General features: G+C 41.9%; 1 protein-coding gene across 2 annotated transcripts in view; it reads left to right on the top strand.

The window, feature by feature from the left end:
• The window catches only part of ppp1r1b (protein phosphatase 1, regulatory (inhibitor) subunit 1B), a 93,724-nt gene that overhangs the window by 56,680 nt on the left and 16,090 nt on the right, over positions 1–20,954 (top strand). The window contains exons 2-3 of one of the 2 annotated variants that reach the window (XM_034190197.1): positions 10,653–10,736; positions 11,662–11,737. In XM_034190197.1, coding sequence (XP_034046088.1) covers positions 10,653–10,736; positions 11,662–11,737 — 160 coding nt within the window. Of the gene's footprint in view, positions 1–10,652; positions 10,743–11,661; positions 11,738–20,954 lie in introns of both variants that reach the window. The other variant, XM_034190196.1, reaches the window with a different exon arrangement.

The following is a 20,954-nucleotide window of genomic DNA, read 5'->3' as shown; positions in this document are numbered from 1 at the left end:
TGCTCTATGGCAAGATGCATTATCATCTTGAAAAATGATTTCATCATCCCCAAACATCCTTTCAATTGATGGGATAAGAAAAGTGTCCAAAATATCAATGTAAACTTGTGCATTTATTGATGATGTAATGACAGCCATCTCCCCAGTGCCTTTACCTGACATGCAGCCCCATATCATCAATGACTGTGAAAATTTACATGTTCTCTTCAGGCAGTCATCTTTATAAATCTCATTGGAACGGCACCAAACAATTGTAGCCCATTGTAACCTTGTTTTTTTCTGTTTAGGTGTTAATGATGGCTTTCGTTTAGCTTTTCTGTATGTAAATCCCATTTCCTTTAGGCGGTTTCTTACAGTTCGGTCACAGACGTTGACTCCAGTTTCCTCCCATTCGTTCCTCATTTGTTTTGTTGTGCATTTTTCAATTTTTGAGACATATTGCTTTAAGTTTTCTGTCTTGACGCTTTGATGTCTTCCTTGGTCTACCAGTATGTTTGCCTTTAACAACCTTCTCATGTTGTTTGTATTTGGTTCAGAGTTTAGACACAGCTGACTGTGAACAACCAACATCTTTTGCAACATTGCATGATGATTTACCCTCTTTTAAGAGTTTGATAATCCTCTCCTTTGTTTCAATTGACATCTCTCGTGTTGGAGCCATGATTCATGTCAGTCCACTTGGTGCAACAGCTCTCCAAGGTGTGTTCACTCCTTTTTAGATGCAGACTAATGAGCAGATTTGATTTGATGCAGGTGTTAGTTTTGGGGATGAAAATTTACAGGGTGATTCCATAATTTTTTCCTCAGAATTGAGTGATTCCATATTTTTTTCCTCTGCTTGGCCTAAAAAAGTAACCATTACTGACTGCCACAATCTTTTTTTCTTGATTTCTTATAGTGTTTCTTAAATCCAGAAAGTTGCCATTTGAAATGACTTTAGTTTTGTGTCATGTCTGTGATCTGCTTTTTTTCTACAAAATTAAACAACTGAATGAACATCCTCCGAGGCCGGTGATTCCATAATTTTTGCCAGGGGTTGTATATGAGGAAGTCCTATATGATTTTATATAACTGGGGTAGACCGGGTCAGTTTGGAGTATGGAAAATCACTAGTTACCATGTGTTTATGTCATCTGGCACCGAGCTCCTCACCCTATCTCTAAGGGAGCGCCCAGCCACCCTACGGAGGAAACTCATCTCGGCCGCTTGTACTCGCGATCTCGTTCTTTCGGTCATGAGCCAAATCTCATGACCATAGGTGAGGATCGGAATGTAGATCGATCGGTAAATCGAGAGCTTTGCCCCCCTACTCAGTTCTCTCTTCACCACGACAGTCCGATACAGCGACCGCATCACTGCAGATGCTGCACTGATCCGTTTATCGATCTCACGCTCCATCCGTCCCTCACTCGTGAACAAGACCCCGAGATACTTAAACTCCTCCACTTGAGGCAAGGACACTCCACCAATCTGAAGAGGGCAAAGCACCTTTTTCCGGTCGAGAACCATGGCCTCGGATTTGGAGGTGCTGATTTTCATCCTGGATGCTTCACACTCGGCTGCAGGTGTACGCTGAAGGTCCCGATTTGACGAAGCCAACAGAACCATATCGTCCGAAAACAGCAGAGACGAGATTTTGTGGTTCCCAAACCAGACCCCCTCTATACCCTGGCTGCGCCTAGAAATTTTGTCCATAAAAATAATGAACAGAACCGGTGGCAAAGGGCAGCCCTGGCGGAGGCCAACGTGCACTGGGAACAGGTTTGACTTACTACCGGCAATGCGAACCAAGCTCCTGCTGCGGCTGTACAGGGACCGGATAGCCCTTAGCAAAGGACCCCGGACCCCGTACTCCCGGAGCACTCCCCACAGGGTGCGCCGAGGGACACGGTCGAATGCCTTCTCCAGATCCACAAAACACATGTGGACTGGTTGGGCAAACTCCCATGAACCCTCAAGCACCCGATGGAGCGTGTAGAGCTGGTCCAGTGTGCCGCGACCAGGACGAAAACCACACTGCTCCTCCTGAATCCGAGGTTCGACCATCGGTCGAATTCTCCTCTCCAGTACTCTGGAATAGACCTTACCGGGGAAGCTGAGGAGTGTGATCCCCCTATAGTTGGAACACACCCTCCGGTCCCCCTTCTTAAACAGAGCGACCACCACCCCGGTCTGCCAATCCAGAGGCACTGTCCCCGATCGCCACGCGATGTTGCAGAGGCGTGTCAGCCAAGACAGTCCCACAACATCCAGAGACTTAAGGTACTCAGGACGGATTTCATCCACCCCAGGAGCCTTGCCACCGAGGAGCTTTCTAACCACCTCAGTGACTTCGGCCTGGGTAATGGATGAGTCCGCCTCCGAGTCCCCAGTCTCTGCTTCCTCTTTGGAAGACGTGACGATGGGATTGACGATTCACGTCTTTCTCAATTTCCTCACCCAGTAATTAGAAAAAGTGATGGATACAAGGCAGAAGTGCACGGAGCTGTCCTGCGTGTGTGTGTATTCATGTCTTTGGTTCTGTTCAAAACATTTTGCACTGTGGGCCCTATCTTGACATTCCACAGTGTATGATTTAAAAGTCACAGTACAGGTGCATTTGGGGTGTGTCCAACTCCACTTTATTATTTACATAGTGCATTATTTGAACACACAGTAGGGGCAGAATGCAAAGGGGGTTGCACTGAAGTCACTTAAAGGTGTACGGCCCTTAAAATTTCACCAAACTGACAAAATTTAGTTTATACAAAAATCCAAGTATTACAATGTTAATTTATATGTTGTAAAAATTTCAGCTCATTTTAATGAAGAGAACATATTTATCTGGGGAGGGGGTGGGAATTCCACGGTGAATATTATCTTTTCCTTCAAATGACATCATGCACAAGAACTGCAGGAGGAAGTGCATGTGCGCATACGTGAGGTTTTGAGATGACCTGTGACCTGACCAGCTTGCTTGATGCGTGCACAATAACATCTGTAGCATGTCTTGTAAATCATTTTAGAGGTGTTATCTGGTTACAAAAACAAGGTTTTTAGATTTAGAAGTGTTTATTTCTAGCTAACTTTAAAAAAAAAAACATTAGAAACATATTCGATTTATACAGAAACCGTCAGGATTTGGATTTCTGTGCCTGGCTTGAACTGTATGCTCTGTTTCAGTTATTGTGTTTTGTTGGTTTTTCTATGTTGTTACTTATCTTTCTGGTCTTTTTCTGCTTGGGTTTTCTCTGTCCTTTTCTCTCGTCTTTTCCTTGGTGCTTGGTGGTGGGCGTTTCACTCTGTCTGGCGCACCCCTGATCTGGTGCTTTCCACACACACCTGTTCCTAATTTGTAGCTCATCACCTGGTTGTATTTAAGGCTCAAGGGTTTCACTAGTCACTCGCCAGATCAATGCGCCTTGTGCTGTCTTTCCAGCTCTTCTCCGTGTGTTTTTGTAGTCCTGTTTTGCCTCACTGTTTTTTGACCGCCTGCCTGTGTATCTGACTCCACCTCTGCCTGATGTTTTTTGAACTACTGCTTGTTTTGGACTGCCTTTACGTGTACTGATCTCTGCCTGAATCATCATGCTGTGAGTCTGAGTTTTGTATTTGCATCCAAACGTCTTTAGCCACCAAGCCTGATAGAAATAAGCTGCTTCAGAGTGCTTTCCACCATTTTTGGTTTATTTTGTTCAAGCAAGCAGCCAGCTGATGTCACGGTACCTTTCTTTACTCCGATTAGCAGTCGCCGTGTCCATCATAGCATCCTCACACAGCTCGAAGGAAGCTCCCACGCCTCTGATCGGTTGAACTTCTACCCATCAGGGGTTGAAATTCTAAATTGTTTCCAGACAGTGTGATTTTTTTAATCATATTGCCATCATCATATTATGAATCCCTTATTTAAATGCAAAGTAATAAAATTATAGTGGTAGCAAAGAAAATTCTTTTCATTACTTAAATCTTAAAAACAACAACAACAAAAAACAAACCCAGAGGCCGTAGAGCTTTTATTAGTCTTGGGGATGATTTGGTTGTTTTAATATGAAGTAAGAGAAACCTGCACATCAAGACAGCTACCATGCACAGAATTGATTTGTGTGACAATTTGGCATTCAGCTCAAGAAGTCATGCAAACAAATTCTGTGTGCGGGAGCTTTTTGGTGTGTGTAGGTTTCAATTTCTTCGTCATACCTGTTATTGTCCTACTGTGGTTTAATGTGTGTCTTTTCTATTTTTTTTTTTTTTTTAGCTAAATCAATCAGATTAACACTATTATACCCTTTAAATGTGGTGTACTGGAAAGCTGATTGAAATGAGAGGTTTTCTGGCGTGTCTGTGAGCTACCAAAGCTCCTGTTCATTTTTTACATGTACATGTATTATGAACTGATCAACGTAAGGTGTATTTGAATACTGCACGATATAAATACCATGAAGACGATGTGCTCAACTTTAGATGGTTGAGATCTTAGTCCATATCAACATGACAGAATCACCTGTTGCTGCACCATCACCACAACCATGAAGGTCTTGGTGGCTTCCCTCACGAGTCTCCTTGCATGTTTGAGACCTGAATACTCCAGACAGATTTACCATGCAGTATCCTGCAGTTTATATTTCTTACTGATTGATGTAAATGAAGCCCAAGACATATTCAGTGACTTGGAAATGTTCATGTATCCATCCCTTGACTTATCTAAAGGAAACTCATTGAAAAAGTGATAACTTCAGTTCACCTCCTTTGAAAAATTGTGTTGCTGTCCAACTACTTATGGACCCGACTGCACCAACTGGAAGAAAGATAAACACGTCTGTAAGCAAATGGATCATAATGATGATAACAATGACGTCAGCTGTGACGTCCTGTGGTGACAGAGAGGAAGTGCAGCAGATGATGATCACTGTCAGAGAATGAAGGATGGCCAAAGATGTAAACAAGATAGAGGAAGCGGAGGATCAAGTGAGATGGAAATGAGAGGTGAATGGGAGAGAGAGACAGATAGTGTGAGAGATCCTGAGGAGACAGCAAAGTGTGCGTGATGAGATTAAAGTGCGTCTGTGCTGTCATAAATAAGGGTGAACTCCACGCTCCATTACTCATGTGATGTCATGGTCGACAGAAGCAGCTTTCTTCCAGCGCTGCCTGACAAGCTTCTGCAGCTTTGACAACACAAGGCTGACTGCCGTGACGCACACCTCGCTTAACAAAGCACAACACACACGACTCTGTCCCAAGCAGCTTTAGACCAAAAACAGGAGCTGGGATACTTAACGTCTCTGCTTGTTATGGCGACATAAACAGCAGCGCCAAGATTCATGTGGCAGCCAAGGTCGGTTGGTCAGTCTACAGTCTTCTAGAATTCATTCTTTTATAGGCATTATGTTGTGTATATACAAATATTGGTGCACAGCCATTTTCAGATCTCTCCAGAGATGTTCAATCAGATTCTGGTCTGGGCTCTGGCTGGGCCACTCATGGGCATTCACAGAGTTGTCCTGAAGCCACTCCTTTGATATCTTGGCTGTAGATGAACTGTCACCCCAGTCTGAGGTCAAGAGCACTCTGGAGCAGGTTTTCATCCAGGATGTCTCTGTACATTGCTGCATTCATCTTTCCCTCAATCCTGACTAGTCTCCCAGTTCCTGCTGCTGAAAAACATCCCCACAGCATGATGGTGCCACCACCATGCTTCACTGTTGGGATGGTGCCTGGTTTCCTCCAAACAGAGAGTCCTTCAGGTGCCTTTTGTCAAACTCCAGGTGGGCTGCCATCTGCCTTTTACTAAGGAGTGACTTCTGTGTGGCCACTCTACCATACAGGCCTGATTGGTGGACTGATGCAGAGATGGTTGTCCTTCTGGAAGGTTCTCCTCTCTCTACAGAGGAATGTTGCAGCTCTCCACTTTGTACCTTTCATGAGGTGAAAGATCATAAAAAACAATCTTGAATCTTGGTCACCTCCCTGACTGAGGCCCTTCTCCCCCGATCACTCAGTTTATATGGGTGGTCAGCTCTAGGAAGAGTCCTGGTGGATCTGAACTTCTTCCATTTATGGATGATGGAGGCCACTGTGCTCATTGGGACCTTCAAAGCAGTACAAATGTCTCTGCACCCTTCCCCAGATTTGTGCATTGAGACAATCCTGTCTTGGAGGTCTACAGACAATTCCTTTGACTTCATGCTTGGTTTGTGCACTGACAGTCAACTGTGGGACCTTATATGTAGACAAGTGTGTGTTTTTCCAAATCTTATCCAATCAACTGAATTTACCCCAGGTGGACTCCAATTAAGCTGTAGAAACATCTCAAGGATGATCAGTGGAAACAGGATGAACGCGAGCTCAGTTTTGAGCTTCATGGCAAAGGCTGTGAATACTTATGCACATGTGATTTCTAAGTTTATTATTTTTAATAAATTTGCAATAATACCATTTTTTTACATTGTCATTATGGGGTAATTTGTGTCGGATTGTGATGGGAAAAAATGAATTTCATCCATACTGGAATCAGGCTGTAACGTAACAATGTGGAAAAAGTGAAGTGCTGTGAAAACTTTCCAGCTGCACGGTATTTAATGCCTAAATATTTAAAAGAAAAATGGTACAGTCTTCTAGATGGAACAAATCCCTTTGAAAACAACAGAAAGAAACACCAGTTCCATAACCCACTTATCTAAATCTATTCCAAGCAAACATTTTGCGCAAAAACAAAAAAAGCAAACAACACTTAAATTGAAAGAAACATTTTTGTTTTTCCTGCTGTTAATAGACTAGTCTGTGAGCGTTCATTCCAAGAGGCAGGGTATGAAATTACTGAGGTGGAGACTGGAGAGGCTGATGGGCACAGTTAGGTATTTGTTTGCATGGATAAAGAACACAGTGTGTACAGCACAGACCTGCTGGCAGGTCGCAAACTGACCTAACCCTCTTTGCAGGGAACAGTGTGAGATACTGAGAATACGGAGTGTGTGATCAGCTGATTATTCCTCTATTTGTAGGGATGGATGTGACTGTATATGGTGCATTCAAGTGTCTCCATATGTTTAGAAATCGGGGAGAGCATCATGGTTTTCCTACTTTACACTTTTTCACCATTTTACAGTAACGGTATTTCAGTCGATGTATTTTCAAATTAGTGTTCCAGCGTATAACATCATGCTGCATTCACAACCCGGATATTCCATTGTTTACAAAATTCCACCATCGCTGACAGAGTGGCCCCACACACACACCGCAGTGACAAATGCTGTGGAAAGTTATGATTTTTCAGTCTTGTGCTTGCTGCAGAAAATGCAGAGCGAGAGATTCATTCTTTTCATGCACCAGCACATGTTTTTATGTCATATGAACAGGAAGGACTTGTGCAACATAGCCAGAGAAATTAATTGATAACAGGATAAAAAAGATGCTTTTTTTTAAAAAAACAACAAGCTGACCTTCCTGTTTTAATGTAACATTGTGCAAAATGCTAAAATGCATCTGTTGATTAAATGCTGTTACAGTTTGTCCCATCACCAACAGTCTGTCACTGCACACGGCCTGTTTCCTAACACCAACATCTGCACACGGCACAATGCTGAAATGTACTAGATCACTGTCACTTGTCACATGCATACAGCATGTGCAATCCTTATATACTCCATCATGTCATAGTTTCCTGATCTTAGAAAAGAAGGTTCTGGAGCAGAATGAAGGAACAGACTGAGGTGTGATTCAAATACTGGGTGATGCTCAGTACAAATGAAGCTTTCTAGCCTCACTCTGAAGTTTCTCTTTGAAACCAGTCAGGGCAGGGATTAAACAAATTCTTCCTATGGGAAGACAGAAATGAATAATTCACCAGAAATGGAGTGCAGCATAAATTCTTCCAGAAAACACAGATCTTTAAGTATTCACTCTGAATCAGGTAAATAACATCAGCTTGAATCCCTAAACAACTAGGTATTTCCTATTAGCCACCAGCTTTCAACCAGTAGAAACTGCACACATACCTTAAAATATCAGTGATCTCACTCACCTCTTGCTGCTTACAGATCGCTGACATGACATCTCCTCCTCCAAACCACCACCACTAGTTGGTCCCTGTCTTCTGCCTGGGGGTAGGCTCTACCATGCCTCTTCATCGGCAGGATTTGTGATCTTCTCAACTGTACTCTCTGCCATGATGGTGTGGCAAATATTTAATAAAGCCTCCACACGGGAGCACCAATAAATGTAACAATTTAGTTCAATCTAGATTGGCTCACATCGGAGTACCATAAGGGGTAGTGAATAAGCAGTTAAACTCCCAAATTGAATTAGATTCAACAAAATAATTATCAATTTAGGGTTTAGTACTTATTATTTAATTATTATTCTGGGCACCACCTATTTATAGCATAGGTACTTTAATTTAAACATTCATTAAATTATCAGTCTCAAATTAATTAATCAGTCTCTGATCTGAAAGTCTGAATTCACAATACGATTGACCACAGGTTTCTTTCTGAACACAAAATGAACCACAGCAGAAATATTTACAATTTATTTACAAGTAATTAACAGTTTACTGGCATTTTCGTGGACAGTGATTAAATAAGTTCATTCATGGAAACAATTTTCTTACTCACTCATGAGACGCTGGAAGAGAAGGAGAGATAGAGCTTAAAGACTTTACGTAAATAAATTGATAAGAATTTAGAGATGAAATTTGAAGCCAATTTTTAAGAAAAATATTAAACAAACATATGGATATGCTTAAAAGGAAGTCACTTTGTATCCATTGACAGCAAACCCTTTCCTGGAACCTTTAACTGGGTCACTTAGCTGGTCTGTTGAGATGGTGGTTCGGAGGGATCTGTCCGTCTGTCCGTCATGCACACTCGGGTCAAGGGGTTAACTTAGCGATCTCCCCAGGCAATCCCAAAGGTTTGTGTTGCCCTTTACCGACAGGATGGCTGATGGTTTGAAATCAGCACTGGCGTCAGCTTGCAGGAACCCAGAGGTGGAAGGTGTTTGTTGAAAATGGTTTCTGGTAGCTTCTAAAAAGTCTGTTGGAGCCAGATTAAAAGTCTTCATGAATTTAGAAAAAAGTAAAACTTTAAGAGCATTGGAAAATTACAAAAAAAGGAAAAGTTGCTTTTCTGTAAATTCGCTATTATTGTGAAAAGTTCAGCTCGGAAGTTCTCTTAAAACTTCGACAGACTTGACGCACCTTAAAGCGTCAGGTTAAAATTCTCAAGAATAAAACAAAGAATGAATGCCACATGGTAGCTTCAGCTAGCGTAGCTTAGCTAAGCATGGGGCCTTGTTGATCCAAAAATAAAAATTAAGTGTTTAAGAAAGGAAGAGAGAGAGGAGAGCAGTGAGAAGAGCAGGAGGAGAAGGGCCGAAGGGAGAAGAGTGGCAAGACTCTGTTCTAACTTTTTAAAGGGGGACTGATGTCACCAAACTCCGCCCATTTAGGGTGTGTAGTTTCACAGAAAACTTCATGTGGTCACAGTGCAGACACAAATGATTCAATTATTTAAACACATTAACTATTTTGACATATTATCTGTTCTAAAACACTTGAATATATATACATTATTAATAGTCAGATATATCCTTTGGATAAACCAGAATATTTCACCATCAACAATATTGATAAGGCAGAAAGATCACCCTTAAAGACATATCAGTTACAAGGAGCATATGTCAATAAAATGGAATGATTATATGCAAAGCATTTTGTTTGATTAATCAATACAAACAGCATTAGAAGTCCGTATATATGAATAAGAATGCTGATCTAATTCCTTTTATTTTAAACAATAGGTCTTTTCCTTTGCTTAGATCTCAAGATAAAAGCTAATTGTCAAGACAAAATTTTACGACCACATGTTACCATGGGGAAGGGATATCGTCTTGAGAGCATCTGGCCTTGGCGTGAGGTCATAAAATTTGGGTTCTCCAGGCCTGGACAATTTCAGATTCTGACGTGAAGCCATTATAATATCATGTAATTCATAATGACTGAAAATTCACTGATACAAAGGCAAAGGCTCCACTGTGAAGAACTTTGAATTACAGTTTTGTTTTGCTGTGAATCCCAGTGTTGGCCCATGGGGGATGTTTCCAAGCTTAAGATCTCCAGATGACTTAGGAATTTCTCAACTGAGAGGGAAAACAGTCTTTGTCTGCAGTTCAAAACTCAGCTTTTTGTTGAGACAGCATTAATGTATTTATTTAATTAGGGTGAATCAAGGCCATGCACTACAATGGGGACCATACCACTACACCATAGACTATAACTTGTTGTACATTATCGTGTTGAGTTAAATTTATCAAATTTAACTTGCCTCCTGAGTCTTTGTGGTAGAAACTTATAGGCTTTTGAAAAGCAGAGGCCAAATCACAATAATTTTTGTCAATGTCCAAATATGTATGTGTCCTACTCTGTATGTTGAACACAGTTTATGCAAAGCTGCATAATGAGTCATGATAATACATGTGGTACGTGTTCTGATCTGGCCTGTTTTGAGCACTGAAACATGCAGACTGGCTGTTAATTACTCTACGTATACTAAAAGCAGTGAGTGCAGAGCATGGCCCTGTACCAGAATAAAATCTCAGCATTCTCAAAGCCGTCCATAAACCTTTACACTGAGAATTACATTGTAATAATTCATTTGTTTATTGCTGCCTTTAAGATCCGGCGTCGGAGGCCAACACCTGCAACACTCTTTAGAGTAGCCGATCAACCGTCATCTGAGGATGACCAGTCAAGTCATCAGGTAAAGGTGAAGTACAACAATTTTTAATATCATTATTATTATTATACTATTATTATTGTTGCTGTTGTTAAGTCTGTGTATTCTCCTCCGAACTCCTCCTTATTTTCACATAATGCTGTTTTTATTACCACTGCTGTCATTTACTTCAGCAGCCTTCCACTGATATTTCGATTTTAAAGGGGTCATACTGTGGAAAAAAAAAATCATTCCAATCCACATTATAATTAAAGCTGTGAATTGATGTTAAACATCATCTAGATCTCCCAGTCTTCTCACTGTACTTGCTGAAACCCACCTGCATCTCAATCTTCTGTGACAGAAAAAAATGTAAATACAGCCATCTGTAAAGTCTACCAAGACATTCTGTATGATTACTTGAACATATTTACATATTTTTTTTATTTAAAAGCAACTGTCATGGTTTTTTTACTGTCTTAAAAAATATTACTGTAAATGAATTTGATTCTGTTTTTAAACTTTTTTAGTCTTATGGTCCCCCCCCCCCCCCATATATATATATATATATATATATATATATATATATATATATATATATATATATATATATAAGGTTGGGTAGGATTACTTTGAAATGTAATCCAAAAGTAATCAGATTACAAGTAATCCAAATGTATGTACATACATACATGTAATCCACATGTATTCTTTCAAAGTAATCCTACCCTATCCTACCCATATATATATATATATATATATATATATATATATATATTTCCACTTGATGTAACGGGTCGTGGCATTTTGTTTTGGATTTGCACATTATAACAGACTTGGAACAAAGACTGAGTAGTGGTGGATTTTGTGGGCTGCATATTTTTTCCAAATTAAATGCTGTTTTAATTATTGCAGAATTATTGTACACTTAATTGCTCCTGAAATAAACTTTTTCTCGCCCTGTTGGCAGTGGGTCGTAGGCGAGAACGGGATACTCAAACCAAAACGTGTCAGTACAAACATGTATATGCCTCCATCACTCAAAGGTAAGTGGGAGTTTTAGTGCCGTCTGTTTTTGTGTGCTGTCTGTAATCCTTGTGTTGTTGAGTCCTCTTCCTTTTCCTTTGCTTTGCTGTAGTAGTTTTCTAGCTTTCCATGCTTCCTAATGGCAGACAGCAGCAAAAATGCATGTGACAGATGGGCGGCTGCAAATGAAATCTTTAAAATTGATTTTTTTTTGTTAAGTGCTTGTGCCATGCATGTGTGCACGGGCTGATTTGTGATGGAACCCTGAACAGGAGGGCCTGTATATTTGTGGGTTACACAGAGAGAGTGAGACAGATTAGACACACACCAATTAGCTAAACTGCAGGATTGTCTTACAGACATAAAGACATGGATGACCTCTAATTTCCTGCTTTTAAACTCAGATAAAACTGAAGTTATTGTACTTGGCCCCACAAATCTTAGAAACATGGTGTCTAACCAGAAAGAACAGAAATTTGATATGTGTTGTTTTAAAGTTATGTGTAGATTAAACTAAGATTGTTTTTCCTGTTTATTTTATGAATAATTCTCATCTTGGGCTTAATTTTGTGATATGTACCTTTATACACACGTGTGCATGTGTAATGAGGGTGTTTTCTCTCAATTTTACCAATTAATTAGATTATTTATTGATAATAAACATCTATCCCAAGAAAAAATGTCTAATAACAGATGTTTTTCTGAACTTTTGGCACAGTTTCTCTTCTATCCTTGTTGTGTGTTTGATTGTTATCTTGTTCTACTTAATTCCATCTTTTCAACCCAGCTCATGGCATCTTGTCACTTTGACCCACATGGGTCAACATCCATAACGTGGATTGCATACCCGCCATATTGGGTTTTGGTCATGCAGGGGATTGTGGGGGAATGTGCTCCTGATGCGGCCGCACAGACACGGTCAGAAAGTAAACAAAACACCCAAAATGTCGAGGATTACTTGTTGTGTCCAAGGATGCTTCAATAACCATCTAACATGTGTCGTATGATTTTCTTAAGAATGCAACTCTTGGAAACAAGTGGATTCACAATATTGGAAGGACTGGAAATAGGAGAAAGTTTAGCAAGTTGAAGCCAACATCAACCCACCGAGTCTACAGCAGCCAAAAAACGTACGTTAGACACACCAATGGTTTTTCTTCTCAAAGCACTTCTATCAAAACCACCAAGATAGTAGTTTAGTCCAAAACTTGCAACAAAATCGCAGCTGCCACTTGACGTGTAACTTACTAAATCCCTCTGGAGATCCCTCCCCAGCCCTTCACCGAGCAAAGCTTTCTCCTGCTACGTTTTAGTGCAGAAACTGTCTTTCTTTTTTTCTGTCTTTCTTTCTCTGGAGGTTCGGAGTCCCATCCACCAAGAAATGCATGTGCTTGGTTCAGCACAGAGACGATGCAACGCACACTTTCTGATCAGAATGATCTCAAAGATGCACAACCAGGATTATCTCCACATCATGTGGTGTTGCGTCAGGAAGGGCATCCGGTGTGAAACTTGTGCCAAATCAACATGCAGATCCACCTTGGATCTTCTGTGGTGACCCTAAGTGAAAACAAGGGAGCAGCTAAAGGGACTTACTTACAACAGTTTGTTTTTTTTGGGCATGGAAACCCTTTAAATATGTGCAATTCACTCACAAGGTAATAACTACTATAGAAACAAGTTAGTGGGAACTTACCGCTTTCAGATCATTTTTCTTGCCTTTTAAACTTGCAATTCTGCACTTTAACCATCTTTTTAGTTCTGCAACTGTTGCTGCCTTGAATGGTGAGTTAATAACAGCTCCAAGTACATCTTCTGGATCCAAAATTGGTTTAAAAGTCCGGCATCTCTCTTTGTTTACATCCATGGACGTCAGCTGTAGCCATACAGACTATCCCATGATGCAATGTGTGAGACCTACTTCTGGACATGCCCACTGACATGTTTCCAGTTAGGGTGATTTTTAATAGGAGACCGTGGTCTCGTTTGAACCCTCTGTGATATCGCGGGATTTGACCACTTACGGGGACCTCCGTTTAATATATACACAGCATAACTTCACACGGATAAATGGTGTACAGTTTTGTTTTTGGCTGCAATCAACAAAGCAGTTGCAAAAAGCTTTTTTTTTTTTGGTTCCCGGTGGAGAAGAAAAGGAGAGGAGGTGGGAGACGTCGTGTCGGTAAGTGTTAGCCTATACGTGTAACCAGAGTTGCTCCGTTCTCTCGCCTGCAAAACCGCCTCGACACGTTTGTGCTTCGGATCATAAACAAACCGCAACACATGTCCACTTTCCCACAGCATCCTCACTTTTTCTTTGCATTTTCACTTTGTTTGCGTGTAATTTGCCCCAAACCCCACTGAAAATGCAGTGGTTTGTAGCCTGGAAGTATAGAAATAACGTCACATGCGTCATATTTTACCCCTTTAGCACCCGCTCCCAAACGAGACTGCGCTGCCCTATAATATGGTACACGGACTGCATTTATTTAGCATTTTTCCATTTCCAGCAGACTCTCAAAGTGCTTTACAATAATGCCTCACATTCACCTCGATGTCAACGTGCTGCCACACAAGGTGCTCACACACCAGGAGCAACTAGGGGATTAAGGACCTTGTCCAAGGGTCCTTACTGATTTTCCGGTCAGGCTGGGATTTGAACCAAGGATTCTCTGGTCTCAAGCCCAACGCTTAACCACTAGACCATCACCTCCCCTGTAATATTGGCAATATAAGACTGTGAATCCTTTATTTGAGTGCAAAGGAACAAAATGATATCAGTGCCAATGAAAATCCTTTTCATGACAATCATGTTAAAAAAATCAGAACTGACTGTACCTTTAAGATACCATCATCACACATAACATGTGGACGACGCCATCCATAAGATGAAATATAATTGTTCATATTTGGTGGAAACAAAATCATCAGAATAATCAGTCATTGGTTTCATGAAATGGTGTGATTGTGCAGCTTGTGTGCTGGTCTCTTAGAGTGTATTACACACTCCTCCTGATGCATTGTGCAATCCCTGCCAAACACACTACACGTTATGCAACCACGCTGGAACAGCACTAAGTGGCACTAAGCAATAGAAGAAAGACGTTTAATTTCTCCTGAAACATTTAGCGACAACTTCAACGGCCTGCATTTTGTCTCGCCTGCCAAAAACATGAGCCAAAACTCATTGAAGCAACAAAGAATTGTCACCTGCAGGTATGAAGAGGAGGAGGAGGACGAGGAGGGATTCAGTAGCTGAATCAAAAACTATTTAAAAGCTCCCCCCCAATCCCCCTCCCTGTCCACCCCCAAGTGGAAACAGTGAATAAATAACATGTTGGATGACTCTGACTGTCGGCACAGTCATGCAGGTTTGATGTGTTTCTGGATGCTCCCAGAGTCCCACACACACCTTGACCTTCTCGTCCGCTCTCCCCACAAAGGGTCCCTCCAGCCACCTCCTCCTCCCACACCAGAAGCTCTCGCCTTCTTTCCATCTCCTGTTTTCTGTCTCAAAGCCAAATCCACTGCTCTCTGCTGTCCAAATCCCTCTGCCATGTGAGTGAAATAACAGTAAGACTCTGAAAATAGCTCTGGAAGCGCCCGTCTCACTCTGTCTCACCGTATGAATCAGCCTCCACTGTCCCCGCCTCCGTGCTCAAGTGTTTCTCTTATAGCTTGTCAACCATGTTTCATATCTTAACGTATGTCAAAGGGCTTTGCCTCAGTTATTCATCAAGAAGAACATTTTTCTGGTCGTGCAGGATCTGCTAAGTTGCATGTTGCACCTCAGCTGTATTAGCTTGAATTTGGTGTCAAATTAGTTTAACAATTAGTTAATTAATTAGTTTTTACAGTCTGTATTATCTGCTTCTATAAGCAACGGGCTTGACATCATGTAACACAGTAGCCTGTACTGAAGGTTTTTGAAATGGAGCAATAGCTCCACCTGGTGAGCATTTGCCATTAATGCAGGTATGACAGAATTCCGTCAAGAGCTCTTCTGTTATTATAAACCAAAAAATAGATATTCAAGTGTTATGCTTTACTTTTCTGTAAGTTTCTTTCTTCAACTGAGAAATTCTGCTGGACTGTAACTGAGATATGAGGGAGGAAGTCATGAGGTCATTTCCTTGGAGTCAAAGGTCAAAAAAGATATTTCAGTGGGCCATAAATAAAATCCATTGACCAAGTAGGAAAATGTGTCACTTGTTAATCCCTTGCGATCATTAAGGTACCCTTGAGCAAGTTTCTTATGTCCAAAGTGCTCCAAGTGTGCAGCTGAGCATCTTAAGACCAGTGTGTGTGCTTAGTTTCAGTGTAGAAGGTTCCCGGTTCAAACCCCACCCCTGCCACATTTATCTATGAAATGTGGAGTTGCGCCAGGAAGGGCATCCGGGACAAAACGTCTGCCAAATCAACATGCATAGTTTTTTCCAGAGGGCCTTCTGACAGCATTGATTACAATCCCGTCAAGCATTATTAGGACTCCCGATCACCCTGTGGTCACATTAACATCAAGAGACAGAGGCAAAGCGACCAGATGCCAATCATTTTCAATCACAGTGGACATTTTTCAGCAACAAGAGAGAAGTGGTCACTATGACACAAGCTATTGGATCTGCAGTGGCAACTGCAAAGGAGCAGCCGAGGGGTCTCACTATTGACAGTGGACTCATCTCTGTGCTTGTTCTGTTAGACCTCAGTGCTGCTTTTGATACTGTTGACCATAAAATTTGATTACAGAGATTAGAGCATGCCATACGTATTAAAGGCACTGCGCTGCGGTGGTTTGAATCATATTTATCTAATAGATTACAATTTGTTCATGTAAATGGGGAATTCTTCTTCACAGATTAAGGTTAATTATGGAGTTCCACAAGGTTCTGTGCTAGGACCAATTTTATTCACTTTATACATGTTTCCCTTAGGCAATATTATTAGATGGCATTGCTTAAATTTTCATTGTTACGCAGATGATACTCAGCTTTATCTATCCATGAACCCAGAGTACACACACCAATTAGCTAAACTGCAGGATTGTCTTACAGACATAAAGACATGGATGACCTCTAATTTCCTGCTTTTAAACTCAGATAAAACTGAAGTTATTGTACTTGGCCCCACAAATCTTAGAAACATGGTGTCTAACCAGATCCTTACTCTGGATGGCATTACCCTGACCTCTAGTAATACTGTGAGAAATCTTGGAGTCATTTTTGATCAGGATATGTCATTCGATGCGCATATTAAACAAATATGTAAGACTGCTTTTTTGCATTTACGCAATATCTCTAAAATTAGAAAGGTCTTGTCTCAGAGTGATGCTGAAAAACTAATTCATGCATTTATTTCCTCTAGGCTGGACTATTGTAATTCATTATTATCAGGTTGTCCTAAAAGTTCCCTGAAAAGCCTTCAGTTAATTCAAAATGCTGCAGCTAGAGTGCTGACAGGGACTACAAGGAGAGAGCATATCTCACCCATATTGGCCTCTCTTCATTGGCTTCCTGTTAATTCTAGAATAGAATTTAAAATTCTTCTTCTTACTTATAAGGTTTTGAATAATCAGGTCCCATCTTATCTTAGGGACTTCATAGTACCATATCACCCCAATAGAGCGCTTCGCTCTCAGACTGCAGGCTTACTTGTAGTTCCTAGGGTTTGTAAGAGTAGAATGGGAGGCAGAGCCTTCAGCTTTCAGGCTCCTCTCCTGTGGAACCAGCTCCCAATTCAGATCAGGGAGACAGACACCCTCTCTACTTTTAAGATTAGGCTTAAAACTTTCCTTTTTGCTAAAGCTTATAGTTAGGGCTGGATCAGGTGACCCTGAACCATCCCTTAGTTATGCTGCTATAGACTTAGACTGCTGGGGGGTTCCCATGATGCACTGAGTGTTTCTTTCTCTTTTTGCTCTGTATGCACCACTCTGCATTTAATCATTAGTGATTGATCTCTGCTCCCCTCCACAGCATGTCTTTTTCCTGGTTCTCTCCCTCAGCCTCAACCAGTCCCAGCAGAAGACTGCCCCTCCCTGAGCCTGGTTCTGCTGGAGGTTTCTTCCTGTTAAAAGGGAGTTTTTCCTTCCCACTGTTGCCAAGTACTTGCTCACAGGGGGTCGTTTTGACCGTTGGGGTTTTTACGTAATTATTGTATGGCCTTGCCTTACAATATAAAGCGCCTTGGGGCAACTGTTTGTTGTGATTTGGCGCTATATAAATAAAATTGATTTGATTTAATTTTAAAAACAAGTATAACTGTATGAGAGCACTGCAAAAACTGATATCTAAGAAAGTAAAAAAAAGACTAGTTTAAAGAAAATTTGACTTAATTTTTGTCTAAGTAGAAAAATAATCTTGTCAAGCATTTTTTACATAAGAAAATGTCTTATTTTGGGAAAATGTATCTCACTTTTTCTTAATAAGTTTTTCCAGCTAATATCAAGCTGTATTTAACCAGTAATAAGGAAAGGCAAATCATCCAAGCAAAGGAACAAGACTGTTTTCCTTATTTTAAGGGCCCTGTCCCACTGGCATTTAGGGGGATTTGCGGATGGAATGTGCACAAAAGTGGCCCACATCTGCCAAACAACCGCAGTAACCGTGTAACATTCCTGTATGAGTCGGCCGCCATCTGAACACGTATGTGATCATCCGCAGAAGCACGCATGTCCGCAGCCAGGATTTTTGAGCAGCTCAAAGATCCTGCTGCGGATGAGATCCGCATCACTGCCTGGACACATACTGAAGACATACGCAGGACATACACAACCAACGCGCCGCATATCCCCTGTCATCCGGTGATATCCGCAACCAACGGGTTGGCACGGCTTGGCAGAGGACCGGGACAGCGTGCAAAACAGATATGACGCGTGCCCAGCACGGCCACATCACGGTCGCAAATGGTATGTCGCGCATGCAGACTAGAGCATGACACGGGAGTGGATTTTCACAGCAAAAGCAGAGCGACACACCGGGTGAAGGAGGCGCGTCCGTCGACACGCGACCCCCGCGAATTTGTAGCGTCTGATCGCCCGGTGTGAACGCGGCATTAAATAGATGAAAATCATCATCTATTTTTGGCATTCCCGCTCCTGCCCGCTCCCGTTCATTTTTATTCCCATCCCAATCACGGGATTGATAAAATTTTGACTCCCATCCCGCGGGAATCCTGCAGGAATCACGTGACCCACGGGAATTCCCGAAAAATGTCATCCTCTAATGCAGACAGAGTGGGCACGGATGAAGCGAGTGCTTCACGGCTGCTGTGCCCCTCATGGGGGCGCCTCCGCGGTCACCTTCGCTTCTGTTCCCTGTTATATCCGCTTTTCTTCCTCATGTATTCGCTGATCATTTCCGCCCACCTTTGTTGTGGACGCTCAGCTTTTGTCTCCTCATTTTTTTGTCTCCTGGTGGTTGGCTCTCACTGCGGTATTGTATCACTTCCTGTTCCGGAGCACAGCGGTGTTTTTCTGTATCTGTTAGCTGTTTAATCTGCGCAGTTAGATTGATCTAGTTATCTAGATTACGATTTGTTTCCCAGTGTAATCTTTACGTGCCTTAACTAAAGCACTCCCTCTGCTGAATCACCTCTAAATTATTTACACATTATTCACTTTGCGTGTTTTTAGGAATCCGCTAGCTTAGCGTAGCTACTAGCTCTTAGCCGATTTAGCATGGCGGCTTCTCCTGTCTCTCCCGCACTTTTCTGCTCTGGGTGTGAAATGTTTAGTTATTCCTCGGCCTCCTTTAGCAGTAATGGTACTTGTAATAAGTGTAGCTTATTCGTAGCTTTGGAGGCCAGGCTGGGCGAATTGGAGACTCGGCTCCGCACCGTGGAAAATTCTTCAGCTAGCCAGGCCCCTGTAGTCGGTGCGGACCAAGGTAGCTTAGCCGCCGTTAGTTACCCCCTGGCAGATCCCGAGCAGCCGGGAAAGCAGGCCGACTGGGTGACTGTGAGGAGGAAGCGTAGTTCTAAACAGAAGCCCCGTGTACACCGCCAACCCGTTCACATTTCTAACCGTTTTTCCCCACTCGTCGACACACCCGCCGAGGATCAAACTCTGGTTATTGGCGACTCTGTTTTGAGAAATGTGAAGTTAGCGACACCAGCAACCATAGTCAATTGTCTTCCGGGGGCCAGAGCAGGCGACATTGAAGGAAATTTGAAACTGCTGGCTAAGGCTAAGTGTAAATTTGGTAAGATTGTAATTCACGTCGGCAGTAATGACACCCGGTTACGCCAATCGGAGGTCACTAAAATTAACATTGAATCGGTGTGTAACTTTGCAAAAACAATGTCGGACTCTGTAGTTTTCTCTGGGCCCCTCCCCAATCAGACCGGGAGTGACATGTTTAGCCGCATGTTCTCCTTGAATTGCTGGCTGTCTGAGTGGTGTCCAAAAAATGAGGTGGGCTTCATAGATAATTGGCAAAGCTTCTGGGGAAAACCTGGTCTTGTTAGGAGAGACGGCATCCATCCCACTTTGGATGGAGCAGCTCTCATTTCTAGAAATCTGGCCAATTTTCTTAAATCCTCCAAACCGTGACTATCCAGGGTTGGGACCAGGAAGCAGAGCTGTAGTCTTACACACCTCTCTGCAGCTTCTCTCCCCCTGCCATCCCCTCATTACCCCATCCCCGTAGAGACGGTGCCTGCTCCCAGACCACCAATAACCAGCAAAAATCTATTTAAGCATAAAAATTCAAAAAGAAAAAATAATATAGCACCTTCAATTGCACCACAGACTAAAACAGTTAAATGTGGTCTATTAAACATTAGGTCTCTCTCTTCTAAGTCCCTGTTGGTAAATGATATAATAATTGATCAACATATTGATTTATTCTGCCTTACAGAAACCTGGTTACAGCAGGATGAATATGTTAGTTTAAATGAGTCAGCACCCCCGAGTCACACTAACTGCCAGAATGCTCGTAGCGCGGGCCGGGGCGGAGGATTAGCAGCAATCTTCCATTCCAGCTTATTAATTAATCAAAAACCCAGACAGAGCTTTAATTCATTTGAAAGCTTGACTCTTAGTTTTGTCCATCCAAATTGGAAGTCCCAAAAACCAGTTTTATTTGTTATTATCTATCGTCCACCTGGTCGTTACTGTGAGTTTCTCTGTGAATTTTCAGACCTTTTGTCTGACTTAGTGCTTAGCTCAGATAAGATAATTATAGTGGGCGATTTTAACATCCACACAGATGCTGAGAATGACAGCCTCAACACTGCATT

Source organism: Thalassophryne amazonica, chromosome 16, assembly GCF_902500255.1.
Source record: "Thalassophryne amazonica chromosome 16, fThaAma1.1, whole genome shotgun sequence".
Taxonomy (NCBI): domain Eukaryota; kingdom Metazoa; phylum Chordata; class Actinopteri; order Batrachoidiformes; family Batrachoididae; genus Thalassophryne; species Thalassophryne amazonica.
This window is presented reverse-complemented; position numbering and strand designations above follow the sequence as displayed.